Consider the following 18,394-nt stretch of genomic DNA (forward strand, 5'->3'; position numbering starts at 1 on the left):
CTTAACTGGGCTTTATAGGTACCAAATGTTCTTGGGAAGAGTTTCTGTGTGCGAGTTCTGCATACATTAACATTTCTCCTCAGGTGTGGAAAACGGCAAGCCAACACACTTCACTGTGTTCACCAAAGGAGCTGGGAAAGCACCGCTGGATGTGCAGTTCAGCAGCCCAGTGCCGGGAGAGGCAGTGGCAGATCTGGACATCATTGATAACTATGACTATTCCCACACTGTTAGGTACACTCCAATACAGCAGGTAGGTTGGACTTCTGGAGGAATGCAAGAGTGAATGGCTCGTATTGGCATAGTGCTGTGACCTTCCTCTCTGGTATTTATGCACAGAGGAATGAGCAGATAAACCTTGCCAGGGTGTCCTGTCTCCTAAAGCCTGCAGGACAATTGGGATTGGAAAACAGTAATGCAGTTTTCTAATGTAGTTATTGATAGCTTGTTGCTGTTTTATTTTCTGGGAACAAGTGAGATATTGAAGCAGTAGCAAACAGCTCATGTTGTCATTCCACACCTTATCAGTTGAAGAGGAGAGGTGGTGAACCTTCCTGGGGTCCAAACTGGAGCTGGCTGCTGTACCAGCTGCTCTGGGCTGCTGTGGTCCTGCAAAGTCTGAGCTGTGGTGTGCTGCTGTTGTCAAAGGAGCTGTGGTGTAAACCCGAGCGGGGACAAAAAGCACAGGGTGATGGTACAGCAGCTCCCTAGAAGGAAGGCAAAGGAGTTGGTGCTGAGGAAGGAAGCTGGGCTGCAGATTAACTGCATCAAAGTATTTGCCTGTGTTTTAGGTTTGCCCTTGGGTTGGAAATTAATTCAGTCTAAGTCTTTTTATTCAAAGATGCTTCCTAGCAACACCATTGAAGGTCTGAAAGAGGAAGCTGCTAATGACTAGGAGTGTTTTTCCTTATGCTGTGCTTGCGTGTTTGTAGAGGGCCCTTAACTGCCAGAATGCACAAATCTCATGCATTTCTAAAGACGTAGGTGCTGTAGTGCCGAGATGAAAGCATTTTGCTGCTCTTACTCTGCTGAACAAATACACGAGCTAGTCAGTCATCTGCACCAGCTTTCTTGATTGTAGCTGTATAAAAGTGGACTGATATGGAGGACTGCATCATTATTGAACTGATAATGCTGGATTAGCATTCTTGGAAGCACCATAGAGCTAGCATTTGGTTTTGGATAAAGCAGTTGCATGATCTCAGGATGTGTCTGGCATGCCTGTGTGGAGAAGCTTTTGCTTCTTCCATCAGAGTTGGTACGCAAAAGGGCTCGAAGTCATCTAAACTCCATGCTTGTGTGTGTGAGCAGTAACAGATTGCTATGCTTCATGTGAAAAACAGTGTTGAAACAAGCCAGGTTGCCTAAACCAGGCTTTCCACTTGGTCCTCCCATCTGGAGGAGTACCTTGGGTCATGGAGGAGCTGTGAACTTACAAGAGATGCTTGCAGATAGCAGTGGCAGGAAGGCAATGGTTAAAAAGAGGAGATGGAAATAGACTTCACAGTGATTAGTATAGCCTTGTTGTCCCTCCAGGCTGTGAGCATGTAGGTCATTCCTGGACCCTGTCTTTCTTGGGTTCGTAAGCAGTAGCTTGTGCATAAGACTCTCGACTCCTCAGAGTAGGGGGAGGACAGAGTAGGTAGTTAAATTCCTGAGGGGCTGTGTCAGCAGCAGAGGAGCCTTGGTTTAATGCTGTTTACTCAGCCTTATCTATCTCATGGTGTTGCTACAGCTACCCGTGTGTGTGTTTTCTAAAAACAACCAAGAGTAATCATGGAAGCTATTCACTAGCTTGCGTGAACCATCCATGATTATTTCACTTGGGAGCTGAACCGGCCAAGAACGAAAAGTAAGCAAACAGTGAATATAGCTAAAATATGGACTGTGGTAGGAGAGAATAAAAGGAGCACACATCATGGGGCTGGAGCTTGCCATGGCTGTGTGGTATTCCAGCCAAAATACACAAGAGCATTAATCTTTCTGACTTGTATAGCTTAAACCCCTGGTATTTCAGATGCTGTAATAATATGGCCTCTTTGTGGGCTTGGCTTTGGCCTGGCCTCTCTGTGTGGTGGAAGGGGATACCTGGTCTGGAGCACTGGGATGTTCATTCAGCTGATGGGTCTGAGCGTCAGGAGGGTGGGAGCCAGCCTGAGCTGGAGCAGCTTGAATATAGTCTCATTAGCTGTTGGAAAGAACTGTGTTCTTCTCTCTTCCTGCATTAAGAAACATTTAATACTTTGAAGGGCTGAGAGCTTGGGAGTCCATAAACCAGTAAGCTTGGCTGTGGTCAGCTACAATGGATTAGGTGAAGTGGTTACGTACTGCTGTATGTACTATCTGCATGAAGAGAGGAACTGAGCTAAACTTGTAAATTCTCCCACTAGGGTCCAATGAAGGTTTTGGTAACTTACGGTGGTGATCCTATCCCTAAAAGCCCTTTCACTGTGGGCGTTGCTGCTCCTCTAGACCTAAGCAAGGTTAAAGTCAATGGACTGGAAAACAGTAAGTACCTCTGGGCTAGAAGCCCCATAGCCTCCCACTGAAGTGTCTCCTGAATGTGCGTGATAGCCAGCATGTCCTGCTGGAATAAAAGTGGGCAAAACCATCTTTAACTTGCTACAGTTGGGATCATCCAGCTCCAGTTGGGATCATCCAGCTACAGTTGGGATCATCCAGCTCCAGCTTTATAGCTTGGCCACTCTGACTTATCTGTTCCTCTTGAGGACTAAATTCAGTTCAGTTTTTCTGGGGGGGTTGGTTGAGGTTTTTTTGTTTGGGTATTTTAGAGGGAGAAGGGGCAAAGATTACAGAGCAGTGTGGGTAAAGCATGGGTTGAGGTTTAGTCTCTTGTGAATAGAGCTGGATTCTTCACCAGGCTGAGCACCTGCTACTGGAACCTGGTTTCCTTGTGCTAGATGGCTGTTTGTTCAAATACATGTGGCTGCTGCAGCACAGAACTTCATTCACACAGTCTTTTTGTTTTGTGAAAGTGAAAGAGCTTAGGGCTGTGAAATATTGTTGTGTTCCTGAACTGAGCCTCTGATGCTGCCAGGCCGTGTCTTATAGGCTTGTGTAGCACTGTAGCTTTGTAGCTCCAACTAAGCAAAGCACTTGCTGTTTCTGTTTTGTTTGGGGTTTTTTGTCCCCCTCAGCTTGAAGGTTTTTTTGCATGCAGAGGGATGCAGCCTGAGCAGGGCTTTGCCAGTGCTTGCTCCCTCAGTGGTAGGACAGATTTCTTGAAGCACTGTCTGATGCTGAGTACTTAATGTAGTAATCTGTGTTTTGTCTTTTTCAGGAGTGGAAGTAGGGAAGGATCAGGAGTTTGTCATTGACACCAAAGGAGCTGGTGGGCAGGGTAAACTGGATGTTAATATTTCCAGTCCCATGAGGAAGGCTGTGCCGTGTTTGGTGGAACCGGTTCCGGGTAAGGAGTGCAGCACAGCAAAATACATCCCAAGGGAAGAAGGACTGTATGTGGTGGATGTGAGTTATGATGGAAACCCAATCCCAGGGAGTCCCTATACTGTGGAGGCCACACTACCTCCAGACCCCTCCAAGGTAAGTGAATGGTTTAGGTCTGTAACAGCAACTGATATATAAAAACTGACTGTGGGCATGAGACTTGGCTTGGTTTTGGCCAAACCAGACCCAGGGATGTCCTTACTCAGGGTGCTGAGTCATTCCTTTTGCAGGTTCCATAACTCATGGAAGTAATTCCTGTAACACTGTTCGAAAAAGCAGTGAACTCATTAAGAATACTGCAAGCATCCTGCATAGTGTGGCAAATACAAGTATGCTCCTAATTTGATAGAAGTAGGCCTCATGAGCATCTCAACTGTATTAATTGAGATGCTTCTTTCTAAGGAAAGAGAAATCAAGAAAAACACACTTACAGCCACCCAATATTTGAATGTTTCTACCTTTTATATCCCATGGCTATATAAAACCAGTTAAGGTGAGAGCACGAATATCCTTGCCTAGAAACCTCTTTGGACGAGAGATATTAACTTTATAGTAGAACTGGGAGGAGTGGCAGAAGGGTTTTATAAGAGTGTTTATAAGAGCTTGTTAATTGAGTCCTACCTACAAACAAGCCTGACTAGGCAGTGTGTGCTGGCGATAACATGAAGAAACAAGTTTAGCTCAACTGCATATTCTCTTCTAGGTAAAAGCTCATGGTCCAGGTCTTCGAGGAGGCCTTGTTGGGAAACCAGCCCAGTTCACCATAGATACCAAAGGGGCAGGAACTGGAGGTTTGGGTTTAACAGTAGAAGGCCCCTGTGAAGCTAAAATTGAATGCTCAGACAATGGCGATGGAACCTGCTCTGTCTCATACCTGCCCACGAAGCCTGGAGAGTATTTTGTAAACATCCTCTTTGAAGAAGTTCCCATTCCTGGTTCACCATTTAAGGCAGACATAGAAATGCCATTTGATGTCTCCAAAGTCATTGCCACGGGCCCAGGTCTGGAACGTGGTAAAGTAGGTGAGGCAGGGCTGCTGAATGTTGACTGTACGGAAGCAGGTCCTGGGGACCTGCGGGTGGACATGGTGTCGGATACTGGTTCCAAAGCTGAGGTCCAGATCGATGACAACAAAGATGGGACCTATGTCGTAACATACGTGCCACTCTCGGCTGGCATGTACACCATCAAGATGAGATATGGAGGAGAGCAAGTGCCTAAATTCCCAGCCCGAGTCAAGGTGGAGCCAGCTGTGGATACCAGCAGAGTTAAAGTGTTTGGTCCAGGAGTGGAAGGGAAAGGTGAGAATAACTGTTCTTATCAGAGTTCATAGCACTCGTGGTCCTTTGTCCCGCACAGAGTATTCTGAGCCATAAAAGCTGTAATAGCCTTGCATGTTCCCATGGTGACCCTCAGATGGGGGTGTTCCGTTATGTTCCCAAACAAGTTGTTTATCATCCTGGTTCACTAAATGTTTTGCCATTGGAAGTTCTTGAAGTGACTCTTCAAAATGTATCCTGCAGATGTCTTCCGAGAAGCCACAACCGAGTTCACTGTGGATGCTCGACCTCTAACCAAGGCTGGTGGTGACCACATCAGGACACAGATCACGAGCCCATCCGGCTCCCCCACGGACTGTCTCATCCAGGACAATGCTGATGGCACATACTCAGTAGAGTACACGCCGTTTGAAAAGGGTAACCTCTGGGTTTTGGTTTGTTTCCTTGAGAGGGGAAAGCCAAGAGCAAAGAGCTCTTCTGACACTTTCATTTGGCAAACTGCTGAGGTCTGCCAGGAACTTGTTGGCGTCTTAGCAAGGTTTTTGCCAGTGGAGGAGCTGGTTCTGCAGAAAGTAGCTCTGTTTTAACTTGAAGAATTGACTTTTACAGTAATTTGGCTTCAGAAGAACATTGCGTAGATGGCATCTCAGTTATGAAGCACTAGTGTTGTGAAATGCAGGAGGAAGTTCTTACCCGTGTACTGACATTTCAGTCAGTAGCATCTTGTAGAAGTGATGTTAAGTGACGAGAATATTTACAGAATTCAGAGTGTTTTCCTCCTCTTAACAGGACCACACACAGTCAGTGTAACATACGATGGTGTACCCGTGCCAAACAGTCCTTTCAGAGTGAACGTGACAGAGGGCTGCCATCCATCACGGGTAAAAGCACAAGGACCTGGACTGAAAGAAGCTTTCACAAATCAGCCAAATGCCTTTTCGGTTGTCACCAGGTAACTGGGCCTATTTGATCCTTAAGGAATATCTGAGGGAATGAGCACTGCAGGATGCTAAACCCAGTACAAATATTAATACCAAGACCAAGCTGTGTCCTGATTCCTGTGTTCAATACCTCACCATGTACTGAGCACTCTGCAGAGATTAGTGGTCGATAGCAATTGAGGATGACATTGTAGGAAAATGGGAGTGAGGTTCTGCTGAATGGCTTTGCATAGCAGAGCACACTGAAGGCTGGACATTAGAAGTCAGGTTATTGCCTTTCCAATAAGGGTAAAAATGCAGCCAGAGCATGCAAAGGCTATGAAGCTGCTGTTAGAAGCAGGTAATACAAACAGTGTGCATTTCTGTCTTGCAGAGGGGCAGGAATTGGTGGCCTTGGAATAACTGTGGAAGGACCTTCAGAGTCTAAAATTAGCTGCAAAGATAACAAGGATGGGAGCTGCAGTGCCGAATATGTTCCTTATGTTCCAGGAGACTACGATGTTAACATCACATATGGGGGAGAGCACATTCCTGGTAAGAGCTCTTGCTCAGTGGCATTCAGAAGAGGGAAGGCACTGAGCTAAGGACTCAGTGCCTTGGCTGCCTCTCACTTGTGCTGGGGGATGTTGAGGTTTGACTCTCTGCTTTTCCTGGGAATTTCAGCAGAAACAGAGGTGACACTTGTTCCTCAGACCTGGGGGGAAGTGTGGAGCCCTTTGTGCTGTGGTGTGGTAGTTCTGAGGAAGGGCTGCAGTCTCTTCTTGTTTCTGAAACAGCCTCTGTGGGGATGTGGAAAGAGCCTTGTCAAGACTGTAGCACTTGCAGGGGAGGAATAAAAGAGTCGGTACAGGGAAAGGGTGGCTGACCCTTGGCAAGTAACTGAACTGTTGAGTAGACAGTGAATATGTAGAAGCATCATCATCACACTTCTGGCTTTTGCAGGAGCAGAGATGTAGTGTGGAGACTGTGGGGTTATCATTACTGCCTGAGATTGAGGGATAGGAGTAAGGGAGCCCTTAAAGGGAAAAGTATGAAAAAAGACCTTTGGTTTCCTATAACTGTTAGCTCTGTGGTGTTTAACACTTGTTGCATTAACTTCCAGGCAGCCCTTTCAAGGTTCCTGTGAAGGATGTTGTGGATCCCAGCAAGGTGAAGATAGCAGGACCAGGTCTGGGAACAGCTGTTCGAGCCAAAATCCCACAGTCCTTCACTGTAGATGCCAGCAAGGCAGGAGTAGCACCCCTTGAGGTGGTGGTGGCCGGGCCCAGAGGTAAGAACCGAAGTCCTCCATCCAGCCGTGCCGCTGTCTCTGTGTTTGGGTGGGTAACATGGTCCTGACCCTTCTTGCAAAGGTGGTGATACCACTTGAATGAGCATTTCCCTCTGCTCCTGTTCATCTGGTGTGTGTACCTTGACACCTGATCCACGTCATGCTGTAAAAGGAGAACTGTGTCGTAGGTAGTGCTGCTTTTAGCAGTAGCTTTGATGGCTGTTTCCTAATCCTCATAGCTGGGGGATGTGACATGAGTAACCACCACGGGTGAACAATTTTGGCTTAGATTTAGACATCAAAAAGTAAATCCAATGTCTGACACATGAATGGTGACTTGGAAAAAAAAGTGAGTTGCAAGAGTCTGTGAAATGTGGTGGAACCCCTCAGTGGTCCCCAGGGGGGGACAAGGCTCTCAAGCAGTAGTGTTAATGCTGCTTCCATTAACCTAGGAAGCTGTGTCTCAGATGTTAAGCTGAAGTGGTTGGCAGTGAGTATGTATTGGCTGCAAGTCTTGCCTTGCTGGGAGGTGAGAGCTGCTTCCCCACTTGATGTGTCAGGTCTCGCTGCTGCGGGTGCCCCTCAGGTAACCCTTCTGTAATTGCAGTGGATGAGATGGATTCCCAGGGATAGCGCTCCCCATTGAAAGTGATTTCAGTTTTCTTTAAAGGTGATCCCAAGGGTGACACTGAGACAGGTTTGAACTCCTTAATTTTGGTTCTTGGAAATCCCGTTGGCAACAGCAGGAATCATCTGGAGGAGGGAGTGGGAACCAGCGGAACTGCTTTTAGGCTTTGCATGGCAACTATACATTTATTCTGTGCTTGCTTTACTGCTAATCCTTCCTGTGTTTTAAAGCCAACTCATAATTGTAGACTGCCTTGTGTGTTGATCTGAACTGATATGACATGTAATCTGCTATAGATTTAGCTTAATGCAAATTGAAATAATTGATCCTGCTTTCTTAGGACTTCAGCAGCTCGCAGGGCTCTCTTGCCTAGGCAGCAAGCTTGTCTTTCCAAATACCTGCTTGTGAAAGACTCAGTGAACGCTACACGTCAACTGTCTTTAGGGTTCAGTTCTGTGCAATGAATCCCAGTAACAGTATATAATCTTGTTAATGACAGTGCAGGCAGCTGTAACCATTACTCATTCTCAAAAGATCCGCAGTGTATTCTGAGCAATTGGTTGTGACCTGGACTGTACAGAAAGCAGATTTTTCTCCAGTATTTTCATACTAGTTTTTACAGTCAGAAGATGGGAGCCCAGAGAGTGCGGGATAACAAATCTGTCTCAAATCAGTGGCTACTGAATACAAAAGAAGGGAAACTGATCACTGCTCTATGCCCATTGCCTTCATTCAGATACAAAATAAAGGAAATGTAGCCTGTTGCAAGCTGTAAATGAGCAGTGCATCTTGGAGCTTTGTGCAGCAAATGGCTTGTGAGGAACTGGGTTTTAACAGCACAGCTGAGAAAATTCTCTGTTGCTTTTTTAGGGGTTGTGGGGCCTGTTAATGTGGTAGACAATGGAGATGGCACCCACACGGTGGTGTACACCCCGACACAAGAGGGACCCTATATGATCTCTGTCAAATATGCTGATGAAGAGATTCCTCGCAGGTAAGGTGATGAAGATGAAATTTATCTTCATTTAAATCATCTAAGTTTAATGAACTGAAGATTCAGTGACCTGATTGTGCTCCCCCAGCACATGAGCACCATTTAAGGGCTAGCTGGGGTCCTTTCTACTGACCAGTGCAGCTCTTTGCACAACTTCAGGGGTCAGCAGTTCACTGAACCTGCTGTACCTATAGTAGAGATGCCATACGAGAGGTGTGTCCACACCTCAGTGTGTACTGCAGCAACTGGCTTAGGAGGAGGGGCAATAACAGGTTTCCCTTTAAGTCCCTTCAAGGTGAAGGTGCTTCCTACATATGATGCCAGTAAAGTGACAGCGAGTGGACCAGGTCTCAGTTCCTATGGGATACCAGCCAGCCTGCCTGTGGAGTTTGCTGTGGATGCTAAGGATGCTGGACAGGGACTCCTGGCTGTACAAATCACTGTAAGTAGCTACAGAACCAAGCAGGGGTGGAAGCATCTTGTTCCAGGTGGGTGCGAGTGGCTCCTATCGGAGGGGTCCGCAGCTGTTGGTTAACCTTACACTCTGCAAATACCCAAAATGAGAGAAATAGTTTCTTGTAAGACTATGAAAATGCTGGAATTTGAAATGGAGACAGCCTCCTAGCAAGGCTGGCTAGTCCGCAAGGCCATGAGATAACATCCACACAGCATTACATGGGGATAAATTAACAAACAAGGCTCCCTCAAGGTTGCCAAAAGTCGTAAATTGCTTAAGGAGATACTTCAGGAATGTTTTTATTTGACCTTGTTGTTGCTCTCCCTGAGATCTGTGGTGCCTGGACTCTGTGGCCTCAGCAGGAAGGTCCCTGCTTAGTGGGCCATAAAGCATATTTCCTAGCTCTGACATGCCGAGGTCATGGCATGGCCGGTTGTACTTGCCCTTCTGCATTCTTGTTCCTGTGCTCTCCTGCTGCCTGCTCAGGGCCAGCAAAGCCGTTGCCTTGATTCTGGCATGCATGTGGGCTCTTAAAAGATCCAAAATACTTATCAGGGCTCCTAGTCTGGCCATGGCTTTGGAGATCGAGTTCCACAATTCCTGCATGGTGGGAGTGCATCCTCCTCACAGCATTTGTTTACTTCTTCTTCTGAGCTAATGCTTCACAAGCCTTGCTGAAAGAAGTAAGCTCTTTCATGCTGTACCTCAAATACCAAATCCTGTGCAGCTTTCGCTATACCTGCAGTAGTGTTAAGGGATAAAATACAGTGTGGGATCAACATGTGGTTCCCTGGATGCAGACCTGGAAGACTTTATAAATACTTCATGGTTTGCAGCTGGTGAGTTGTGCTGAAAGCTGAGGCTTGAAGTATCTCTTTTGGAAGCATTGCACAGTGACGATCTTGGTTGTAGATACAGAAGCTTAATGCTGAAACTCAGGTCTGTATAGTTTATGCGTCTCCTTGATTCTTGTATTCAGTCTGGCTTTGATCCGTGCCTCAGGACCTGGGAAATGTTCTTCGTTTTCAGCAGTGATATGACAATGAGGCCTAAAACTTCTTCCAGTTAATATAGAGTTCATTAAAACTGCTTGCTGCATCTTATAAATGTTCTTTTATCAAAGGATAGTTAATGATAGCACTGATTGTTTTATAGTGGTCTGATACCTTTTTGCTCCTAATAGTATATTGCTCACACTAGTCCTTTAGTGAAATATATTTAGCCCTCATAGAGCTGCAGTTCTGTGTTTGCTTCAGGCTGTCTAAACACGGTTGTGAACAGATCTGCCCTGCTAAAGGAATTCATGACTAACGTCCTAGTGGCTAAATCTTCTGCTTTGCACTCCTCAGGACCAAGAGGGCAAACCCAAGAGAGTGGACATTCATGACAACAAGGATGGCACTTACACAGTCACCTATGTCCCTGACAAAACAGGACGCTATACGATTGGTGTTAAGTATGGTGGAGATGATATCCCGTCCTCTCCCTATCGGATCCGGGCATCTCCAGCTGGGGATGCCAGCAAGTGTTTGGCCACAGGTGAGTGCCGGCTTCTTTCTGTTGCTGTTGGTTATACTTGGTAAAGCTGCCTTCTGAGCATGGTACAGTTGATGTAATGGGGGAGAAGATGCTAGAGAGTTATGTAATCCAGCTGCCCTTATAAGAGTGTTTTCCCAGCCATAAAGAAGTGTCCACCCTGGGGGTGAGCAGGAATCTCTCTCAGTCTCTAGCAAAACCTTTCAATCTGCTTGGGTGGTTATAAACAGCCAGATGCAACTGGAGTCTGATGCTTATTTTGGCCTAGATAAATCCTGCTGAGAAATGCAGTGAGGTTGATTTAAAAAGAACACATCTGCACACGTTCACTACATGATGCTCCTCGCACTGTGAGTGTTGCAAGGAGTCTTATTCCCAGCAAACCCAGCATTAATTCCGAGGAGGTAAATACAGCTTGGGCTGCTCACCGAGGCACATTGCCACCTCCCAGCCACCTTAAGGCTGCTCCCAGGCAGCAGAAGTGACAAGAACTAGTTACAAGAATGGCACTGAATGTTAAATCCCCTGGTTTTAAAATAATCAAGGTGAGACCAAATTGAACAGGGAACCTTAACCTCTGGTGGTAAACCTTTGAAAGTGCCTTGACATGGTGCTCACCTGCATCATTCTGTTAGAGCATACCTGGTACCTATCCAGCAGCTGGCTGCTTTCAGGCCTGCTTAAACAGAGAGGTATTCCTGGCACAATGGAAAACACAGAGCAGGTATCCCCTTTGCTTCAACATTAGTTTAAAAGAGGCCTTAATGGCTGAATGTGATACTCTTCCAAGCAAATTAAATTGCTAATAGTTCAAAATAACTGTGATGGAGGTTACTCTCAGATGCCAGCTTAAATTTCCTCTTTCCAAGAGGTGCCTCTGACTCTCTGCTGTAAAGCTGAAATACAATCGCTGTAGGAGCAGATGCTGGAATGCTGTCAAGGCATTAAACTGGCTGGTTCATTGCCACTTGAAAATGAGCCATTTAGCTGGTAACAAGTGCCGGTCAAAAGCAGGAGTATTAAGTATGTACTGCAAATAAGACTTAATAGTTCTCATTTAAACACAGCTTTCTTTAGGCTGGATCGGATTGCTACAATTTGAGCATTGTTTCGTGATATTTTGTTCTTTTTGGATGTGTGGCAGAACAGAAATCATTTGTGAGTAATGTAGGAGGAAACATGGCCATGGCTGCTACTGTGCCCTTTTATAGCTGCTTTCAGAGTGAGGTTTATGTTAAAGCAGCGACAGCTGAGTCACTGGCCAGGGCAGAAGATAGTGCCTTTGGCCCTTCATAAAGGAGTATGATGATAAGAACACGGGTTAGGGCACTGCTTCCTTCAAACTTAGCTTTTTTCCCCTCTGTTCTCGTCCAGCTTCTGACTGCAGAGAAGGGAAGCTGGTGGCTGGCTCTTGCATGCCCCTGTGCTGATCAACACTATGAGTCTCCCTGGTTATATGGTGTTTTGGGGCCATGCTTCCTGTGTGCCTGTGGGTGTCCTGCCTGGGAAAAATACCCCCTGAGCACTTTCTGTAACTAAAATTGCCTTGCAGGTCCTGGGATTGCACCCACTGTGAAGACTGGTGAAGAGGTTGGTTTTGTGGTAGATGCTAAATCAGCAGGGAAGGGAAAAGTGACGTGCACCGTTCTGACACCAGATGGGACAGAAGCTGAAGCAGATGTTGTTGAAAATGAGGATGGGACTTACGATATCTTTTACACCGCTGCCAAACCAGGAACCTATGTGATTTATGTCCGCTTTGGTGGGGTGGACATTCCCAACAGTCCATTCACCGTCATGGTAAGCCAGCTCTGCTCCGGAAATACCTCCCACTCGGATTCCTGCTGCCACATTTTATTTAGTGATAGGTTAACTCTGTGTGTAAATGCTTCTTTAGGCATTCATTAGACTACCAAGAGCTAATGAGTCCTTGTTATGTGCAGAGCTTATTTTGAGCAGGCACTACAGTTCAGTGAAGCCATCACAAAATGAAGACTTGGCTTCTTTGAACAAATGAATTTTTCACGTCCTGACCATGTAGTTCCTGTTCTGGATGATGTAAGGGTGGTTGTAATCAGCTTCTACACCTAATTACTTCAGCCCTTGTCAGATACAGTGCTCTGACTTGTCTGCGTCTCTATAATGTTGACCCAAAAATAAGGCATGGTCTGCTGGCACATCCCAGGGAAGCAGGCTGTTAGCTCACACTCAAAACTGATTTACAAGTGCTAGTTAAACTGTTATAGCCAAATCACTCTCCTTCTAATCATGTTCCTTCCAGTGTGCAGTACTTCAGCATGTTTAGGTTTAAAAAGCAAACAAACCCATAGCCCCCCTGAAGAGCAGATCAGGTACCTCTCGGGGCTCACAGGAGCCCTTCATGTGAAGAACAGCTCTCTGGTGGGAAAACGAGTCTTGGACTTGTGATCTCAGCTGAGGTGGCTCCAGCACATCTCAGGCCATGAAGCCAGACGGGTGTACTTGTGCTGGGTCTGGCTGGAGCTCGCAGGCAAGTCCCCGGTGCCAGGCACACCAGCTCTTCCTGCCTGCCCCTCTGGAGGACTGTTTCTGGTGTCTCTGAAGGCTTCTGCAAGGAAAATGACTTTCTTGGTCACTGCTCAAAGCTCACCACAGGAAATGCTTCTGGAGGTCAGGGAGCCTGCTCCCAGCCAGCCAGAATTCCCACTTCCTAGCTGACTGGTACAGTACGTGTTCGACTTGAGTGTCTCAGCTGGGAACACGGAACAGCAAAGCAGCAGTATTTCTGCTTTGCATAGGTTTTCCTAGGGAGTCTTTCCATGTGTATATTTCCAGTGGGTTATTTTGTAAGGATGGTGTGAATGGGCAGTAGTGAGCCCAGCGGAGCTGTGTTGCATGAGTGTAAGCCCCAGCCTCTCTCATTGGGTGAAGTGGGGGAGATGGGGAATTTACAAGTCATCCTCTTGGCATGCCTGGTGGGAAGGGAGGCTGCGCCACGGGAAAACACATTTGATGCCTTGACAACACTATCCCAGCAGTGAATCAGAGAATAGCTTTGCAGCTATGGCTGGACGTGGACTGGGTCAGTCACCCAAGTGTATGAACTGGCATCAGCCTCCCCATGGAAGCAGCTCCCCTGCCTCCTGGCTTGCTCACTGTGCTGTGTGGTGCTTGGAGACTTGCATCTTAGGTGTAAACCTTTCACTTCCCTCACTGCACCAATCCCATAGAAAAGCAACTCTGAAATTCAGTTCCACCAGTGTTCAGGCACTGCTTCCAGCTTCCCTTCCGAGCTCCCAGCAACAGCACGTACTGGCTGGTGTCTTCCCCCCATGCCCAATGCTTGTGGATAAAGGCAATGTCCCAGCTCCCTGGCTGCATCCAGGATCCTTGCAACAGTGAGAGGACTGGGAGGGCTGCATGGTGGGAGGAAGGTGTTGAGCAGCTTAGAAGGAGCTGCATGTTCTGCACTGTGAAAGGCAGGACTGCCTCCATGCCGGAATAACAGCTAACCTGCCTTTACCCCTGCCCAGGCTGTAGATGCAGATGATGCTGCCGTGCGGTCGCAGGAGCCAGTGGGCGCCTCCCCCCCCGGATTCCGCCCTTGGGTACACAATTTTACATTCTTCAGCTATTTTCCCCATCTGTGTTCCATTCCAGATGACAGACCCGCTTCTTGGGACTGCTTGAGTCGCTCTGGTCATTGTGTTCATCCTTTCTGTTCGATGAATTGCTCTTGGGATCCACACCTTGGTTTTCCTTTGCTGCTTGAAGGGAGTCTTCAAATAAGCTCTCATTTAAACACGAAGAGGATCATTACACCTACAGCAGCTTCTACTTCTGCAATGTCTGCTGTTGGCAAAAGCAACCCAAATGCACCGCTTTGTTTTCACAGTCAAATAGCCCAGTGTCTTGAGTCCAGAGTCGCATTGTGAAACTTGTTTCTTGTGTCCATTTTGTGTTGCAATCACTCTGCCCCATTCAAAAATCACTTTCTCTTCCAGGCCTTAAGCAACTAAATCCTTTCAGATGGAGCCACTTCGGGTCTGTGTGCGCTACACTGTGTTCCATCCCTTTGTGTTCCATTTTATCTCTCACTTTTTTCCAGCATGTCTTCCATTGATTCCGTGTTTGATTCGCTCTGCTCTGCGGTGTGGTGGTGTTGTGAAGGAGAGCTTGGCCAGAGGCTGCTCTGGTTGAGCCCAGTCCTGCTGCTGCTGCGATAATCACCGCACGCTCTCTTCTGCTTGTGCTCACGATGGAGTTGCTCAGTGTTCGTTTGGGTCTACCCTCCTTTCTGAAATGACCCATCCTTTTGCTTCTTTAGGTCACAGAAGAAGCATATGTCCCAGTTGGAGACATGAATGGCATGGGATTCAGGCCCTTTGATATGGTTATCCCTTTTGCCGTAAGGAAAGGAGAAATAACAGGTACCTGCTGTATGTGTAGCCTCTCGGGAGGTTTTGCTTTTTATGAGCATGTTTATCCATTTGCAGCTAACAGACTGGGTGGTCTAGACTGCATGTGAATGATTGTATCCTGCCAGCAACTTGGTGGTTTAATTTCACACCAAGTGGCACACACTGAGGATGAGTAGGATACACCCTGCTGATGGTGTGAGTGAAATGAGGTGCTGCTGTGGTCCTCAGTGCTAGGCTATGAGCTACTGCACTGTAGGACCTATTGCTGCTTTTTCCCCTCTGAAGCAGCTACCTGCATCCTTGATAAGCTCCATTATTTATGTTGTGCAGATGCTGCGAAACAGTCTAATCCTGCATTGCTGTCACATACATCCTCCAAAACAGCGACCCCTCTTCCACAGGTCTGGCAGCTGAGAGCATCACACCAGTAATGCCCCAGTTGTGCTAACCTGCACACACGGGCTGTGTCCCCTCCTGCCCTCTAGCTCAGCAGTCCCACCCCAAGCCCTGGCACGTCCCAGCTGAAGGGACAGTCAATCTTTCCTTTATAAAAGAGCTGCAGGAGAGGGAACTTCTTGTGATGAGGTAGATCAGAGCTTCCCTGGACTGGCTGCGGAATGTTCAGTGGCTGAAGCAAACAGCTCTGCCTGTAGGATTTGTAAGGTCACAGGACTGTTTGCCAGATGTCTACCACTATGTTGCATTCATGTAGCTTAAGTAGAAAACATGTCTGGTTAATGTTCCCATTAGTCTCCTATTTGTGCCTGTGGGTAAGGAATTTAACAATATAAAATGCGTGTTTTAAATGGCTAGACAATTCTTTGTGGGTGGGAGAGGGGAAGCAGGCAGCTTCTCCTTCTGTAACTCCCATGGTGGCTTCTTGTAGGTGAAGTACACATGCCCTCTGGAAAGACAGATACTCCGGATATTGTGGATAACAAAGATGGCACAGTAACAGTGAGATATGCTCCTACTGAGGTTGGGCTGCATGAAATGCACATAAAGTATATGGGAAAGCACATCCCAGGTGAGTCTGACAAAGCAGGTGAGGAAAATCCAAGTGCAATGCCCTGGGGATGTATCTGCTCCCTGGTGAGGTTTCTATAGCTTACTTGTATACACTGCAGTAAGAACTGCCTGAGATGTCTTACTGTTCATCTGCAAGCAGTCTAGAGAGCAACCAAAGCAAAGGAGTAAGTGCTGGCACATGTGAGCTTCCATTGTGGTTTACTAGTACCAGCCAGGCCTAAAACGGAGCTTGGTTTTGGGAACCAGCTTTTGTGGCCTTTTTATTATGAGGAAGAAACGTACAATTTTCTAACCACCATTTTCTTCAGGTTGGAATTTACTGCCATGGTGCTCAACAAAACCAGTGGGTGCAGTGTGTGTTTATCCCTAAAACTGCATTGCATAAAACCTCCAATCTGTGGGAGGACGAAGTGGCTAAAACACTGTAGTTACTCTTTCCATCTCATTGCAATGAAATAAAACACACACGCACACTAAGCTGTAATCTTCCTTTCTTCCTGGCTGCTTCTTAGCAAGCAGAAACCACTCCCTTTCATTCCCTTTCTCTTCTCCTGTCCTTACTTCACCAGCTGCTCAGCTGAAGCTGTGCCTTGCTGGAGGCTGGCACTGCCCCCCAGTTCTCTAGGCATGCTGCTGCGTGGGGCTAGGACAAAAGGGGCAGATCTGTAGAAGAATGTGTAGATGTGAGATAAAATACCTTCAGCACTGCCTGAACTGGGCTGCTGGTTCTGTTTCACAAACAAAGGTTAACTTTGACTGAAGCAGGAGGCTCAATAACTTTGATGCATGGTGCTACTTCAGTATCTTCAGCACTTTGTATGGGTATAACACCTCCATAGGTGCCAAGCTGTTGGATGTGTTAGTTCAGTAAGACCATCACCCTGCACCTGGACAGGATGATGTGCTCTAATGTTTCCCTCTTGAAGACTGTCATGAATCAAACTTGCTACTCTCTCAGCTGCAAAATCTGGCTTTGGCCTTAAGAGCTATCTTTTGAAACCACTTTTGGCTATTGCTGACTGTACTTTTTGTTCTTGTGCATCAGCTTAGCTAATCTAAGGCTGACAAATATGGTTTTGGATACCCTTCAAATTTGCTAGTTCAGGTTCATTGAGTCTGACAATGTGCTGTGCTAGCTCCTAATTCTGAGCTACTAAAACTCAGGATCTGTGCCTGAACTGCAAGCCTGCTTCTGAGTCATGTTCTGGTTTAATGTGCTAAAAATAAACTTGTAATGAATAGGACCCTTTACAGCATCATTGGAGCTTATCTCTGGTAGTTTGAGTAGCACTTACTTTGTCAGGACTGAGTGTGGAACAAATCATGGAGAAGTATCTTTTGGAAATTAAAAGGGGAGGCTTATTCATTTTTCTGAGTACATTACAGTCACATAAAGGTTCTTCAAATATTAAGTAGTGGGAATGGCACTGAAGAACATGGGTGTCAGTAAGCATAAGATCCTGTTGGGTTAGAGCAGTTCAATGTCTGTTTTGTTCTTGCAGTCCGGACCACTCATTCTTCTTCTTTTGTTTGCTCCCCCCACCTCCCTTTTTCCTATAGAGAGCCCTCTGCAGTTCTATGTGAATTATCCAAACAGTGGCAGTGTGTCTGCCTATGGGCCTGGCCTCATTTATGGGGTTGCAAATAAACCAGCAACTTTCACCATTGTCACAGAAGATGCAGGAGAGGGTAAGTCTGTTCTTTAAAGTCATCCTGCCCTAAACTAGGGGCTTCTTGGAAGTTAAGTGCATCAGCGTTAACTTGTGTTAGTCTGTCCAACTGTAAATCTCTGGTGTGATGCAGATGACTTGTGCAAATATCAGGTTGTAACTTGCAGTAAAAACTGTTCTACTACCTCTTCCTGAGAGTAATCGATGTACCCTGTGGTACAGGGTGCAAATGGTATGTTAAATTAAAAATAAACAGAAGGCAGCTTAGATATAGTGGATATTGACTCACTGTTAGGTAAATCTAGCAGACTAAATGGAGTTTTGGTCTTAGTGGATTGGAAACTTGAGCTTCTTTTACTGCTTTTCTTTGAAAACATGCATCTAAGCTGCATTTTCAGTAACAAGCACTGGATCTTCCTCTTTGGACCAAGTCTTTGGACTTGGTATACACAAAGATGTACAGAAGTGCTGTTCTCCTCGTTTCCTAGGTGGGCTGGACTTGGCTATTGAAGGACCTTCAAAAGCAGAGATCAGCTGCATTGATAACAAAGACGGGACATGCACAGTCACGTACCTGCCTACTCTACCTGGGAACTACAGCATCCTGGTCAAGTACAATGACAAACACATCCCAGGCAGTCCGTTCACAGCCAAGATCACAGGTATGAAGTTTAGACTTCTGGAAGCACTTCATAATGAAAATTAACCTGTGATAGCATGA

General features: G+C 46.4%; 1 protein-coding gene across 3 annotated transcripts in view; it reads left to right on the top strand.

The window, feature by feature from the left end:
• Positions 1–18,394, top strand: part of FLNB (filamin B) — a 70,723-nt gene that overhangs the window by 39,827 nt on the left and 12,502 nt on the right. For 2 of the 3 annotated variants that reach the window (XM_034066403.1, XM_034066402.1), the window contains exons 18-34: positions 84–253; positions 2,391–2,508; positions 3,302–3,564; positions 4,172–4,769; positions 4,992–5,165; positions 5,538–5,700; positions 6,063–6,223; positions 6,792–6,959; positions 8,458–8,581; positions 8,867–9,023; positions 10,388–10,577; positions 12,127–12,374; positions 14,087–14,161; positions 14,881–14,983; positions 15,861–16,001; positions 17,564–17,692; positions 18,162–18,335. In XM_034066403.1, the coding sequence (XP_033922294.1) occupies positions 84–253; positions 2,391–2,508; positions 3,302–3,564; positions 4,172–4,769; positions 4,992–5,165; positions 5,538–5,700; positions 6,063–6,223; positions 6,792–6,959; positions 8,458–8,581; positions 8,867–9,023; positions 10,388–10,577; positions 12,127–12,374; positions 14,087–14,161; positions 14,881–14,983; positions 15,861–16,001; positions 17,564–17,692; positions 18,162–18,335 (3,156 nt within the window). The remainder of the gene's footprint in view (positions 1–83; positions 254–2,390; positions 2,509–3,301; positions 3,565–4,171; positions 4,770–4,991; positions 5,166–5,537; positions 5,701–6,062; positions 6,224–6,791; positions 6,960–8,457; positions 8,582–8,866; positions 9,024–10,387; positions 10,578–12,126; positions 12,375–14,086; positions 14,162–14,880; positions 14,984–15,860; positions 16,002–17,563; positions 17,693–18,161; positions 18,336–18,394) is intronic. The other variant, XM_034066401.1, reaches the window with a different exon arrangement.

The sequence above is a fragment of the Melopsittacus undulatus genome, chromosome 9, assembly GCF_012275295.1.
Source record: "Melopsittacus undulatus isolate bMelUnd1 chromosome 9, bMelUnd1.mat.Z, whole genome shotgun sequence".
Classification (NCBI taxonomy): Eukaryota; Metazoa; Chordata; class Aves; order Psittaciformes; family Psittaculidae; genus Melopsittacus; species Melopsittacus undulatus.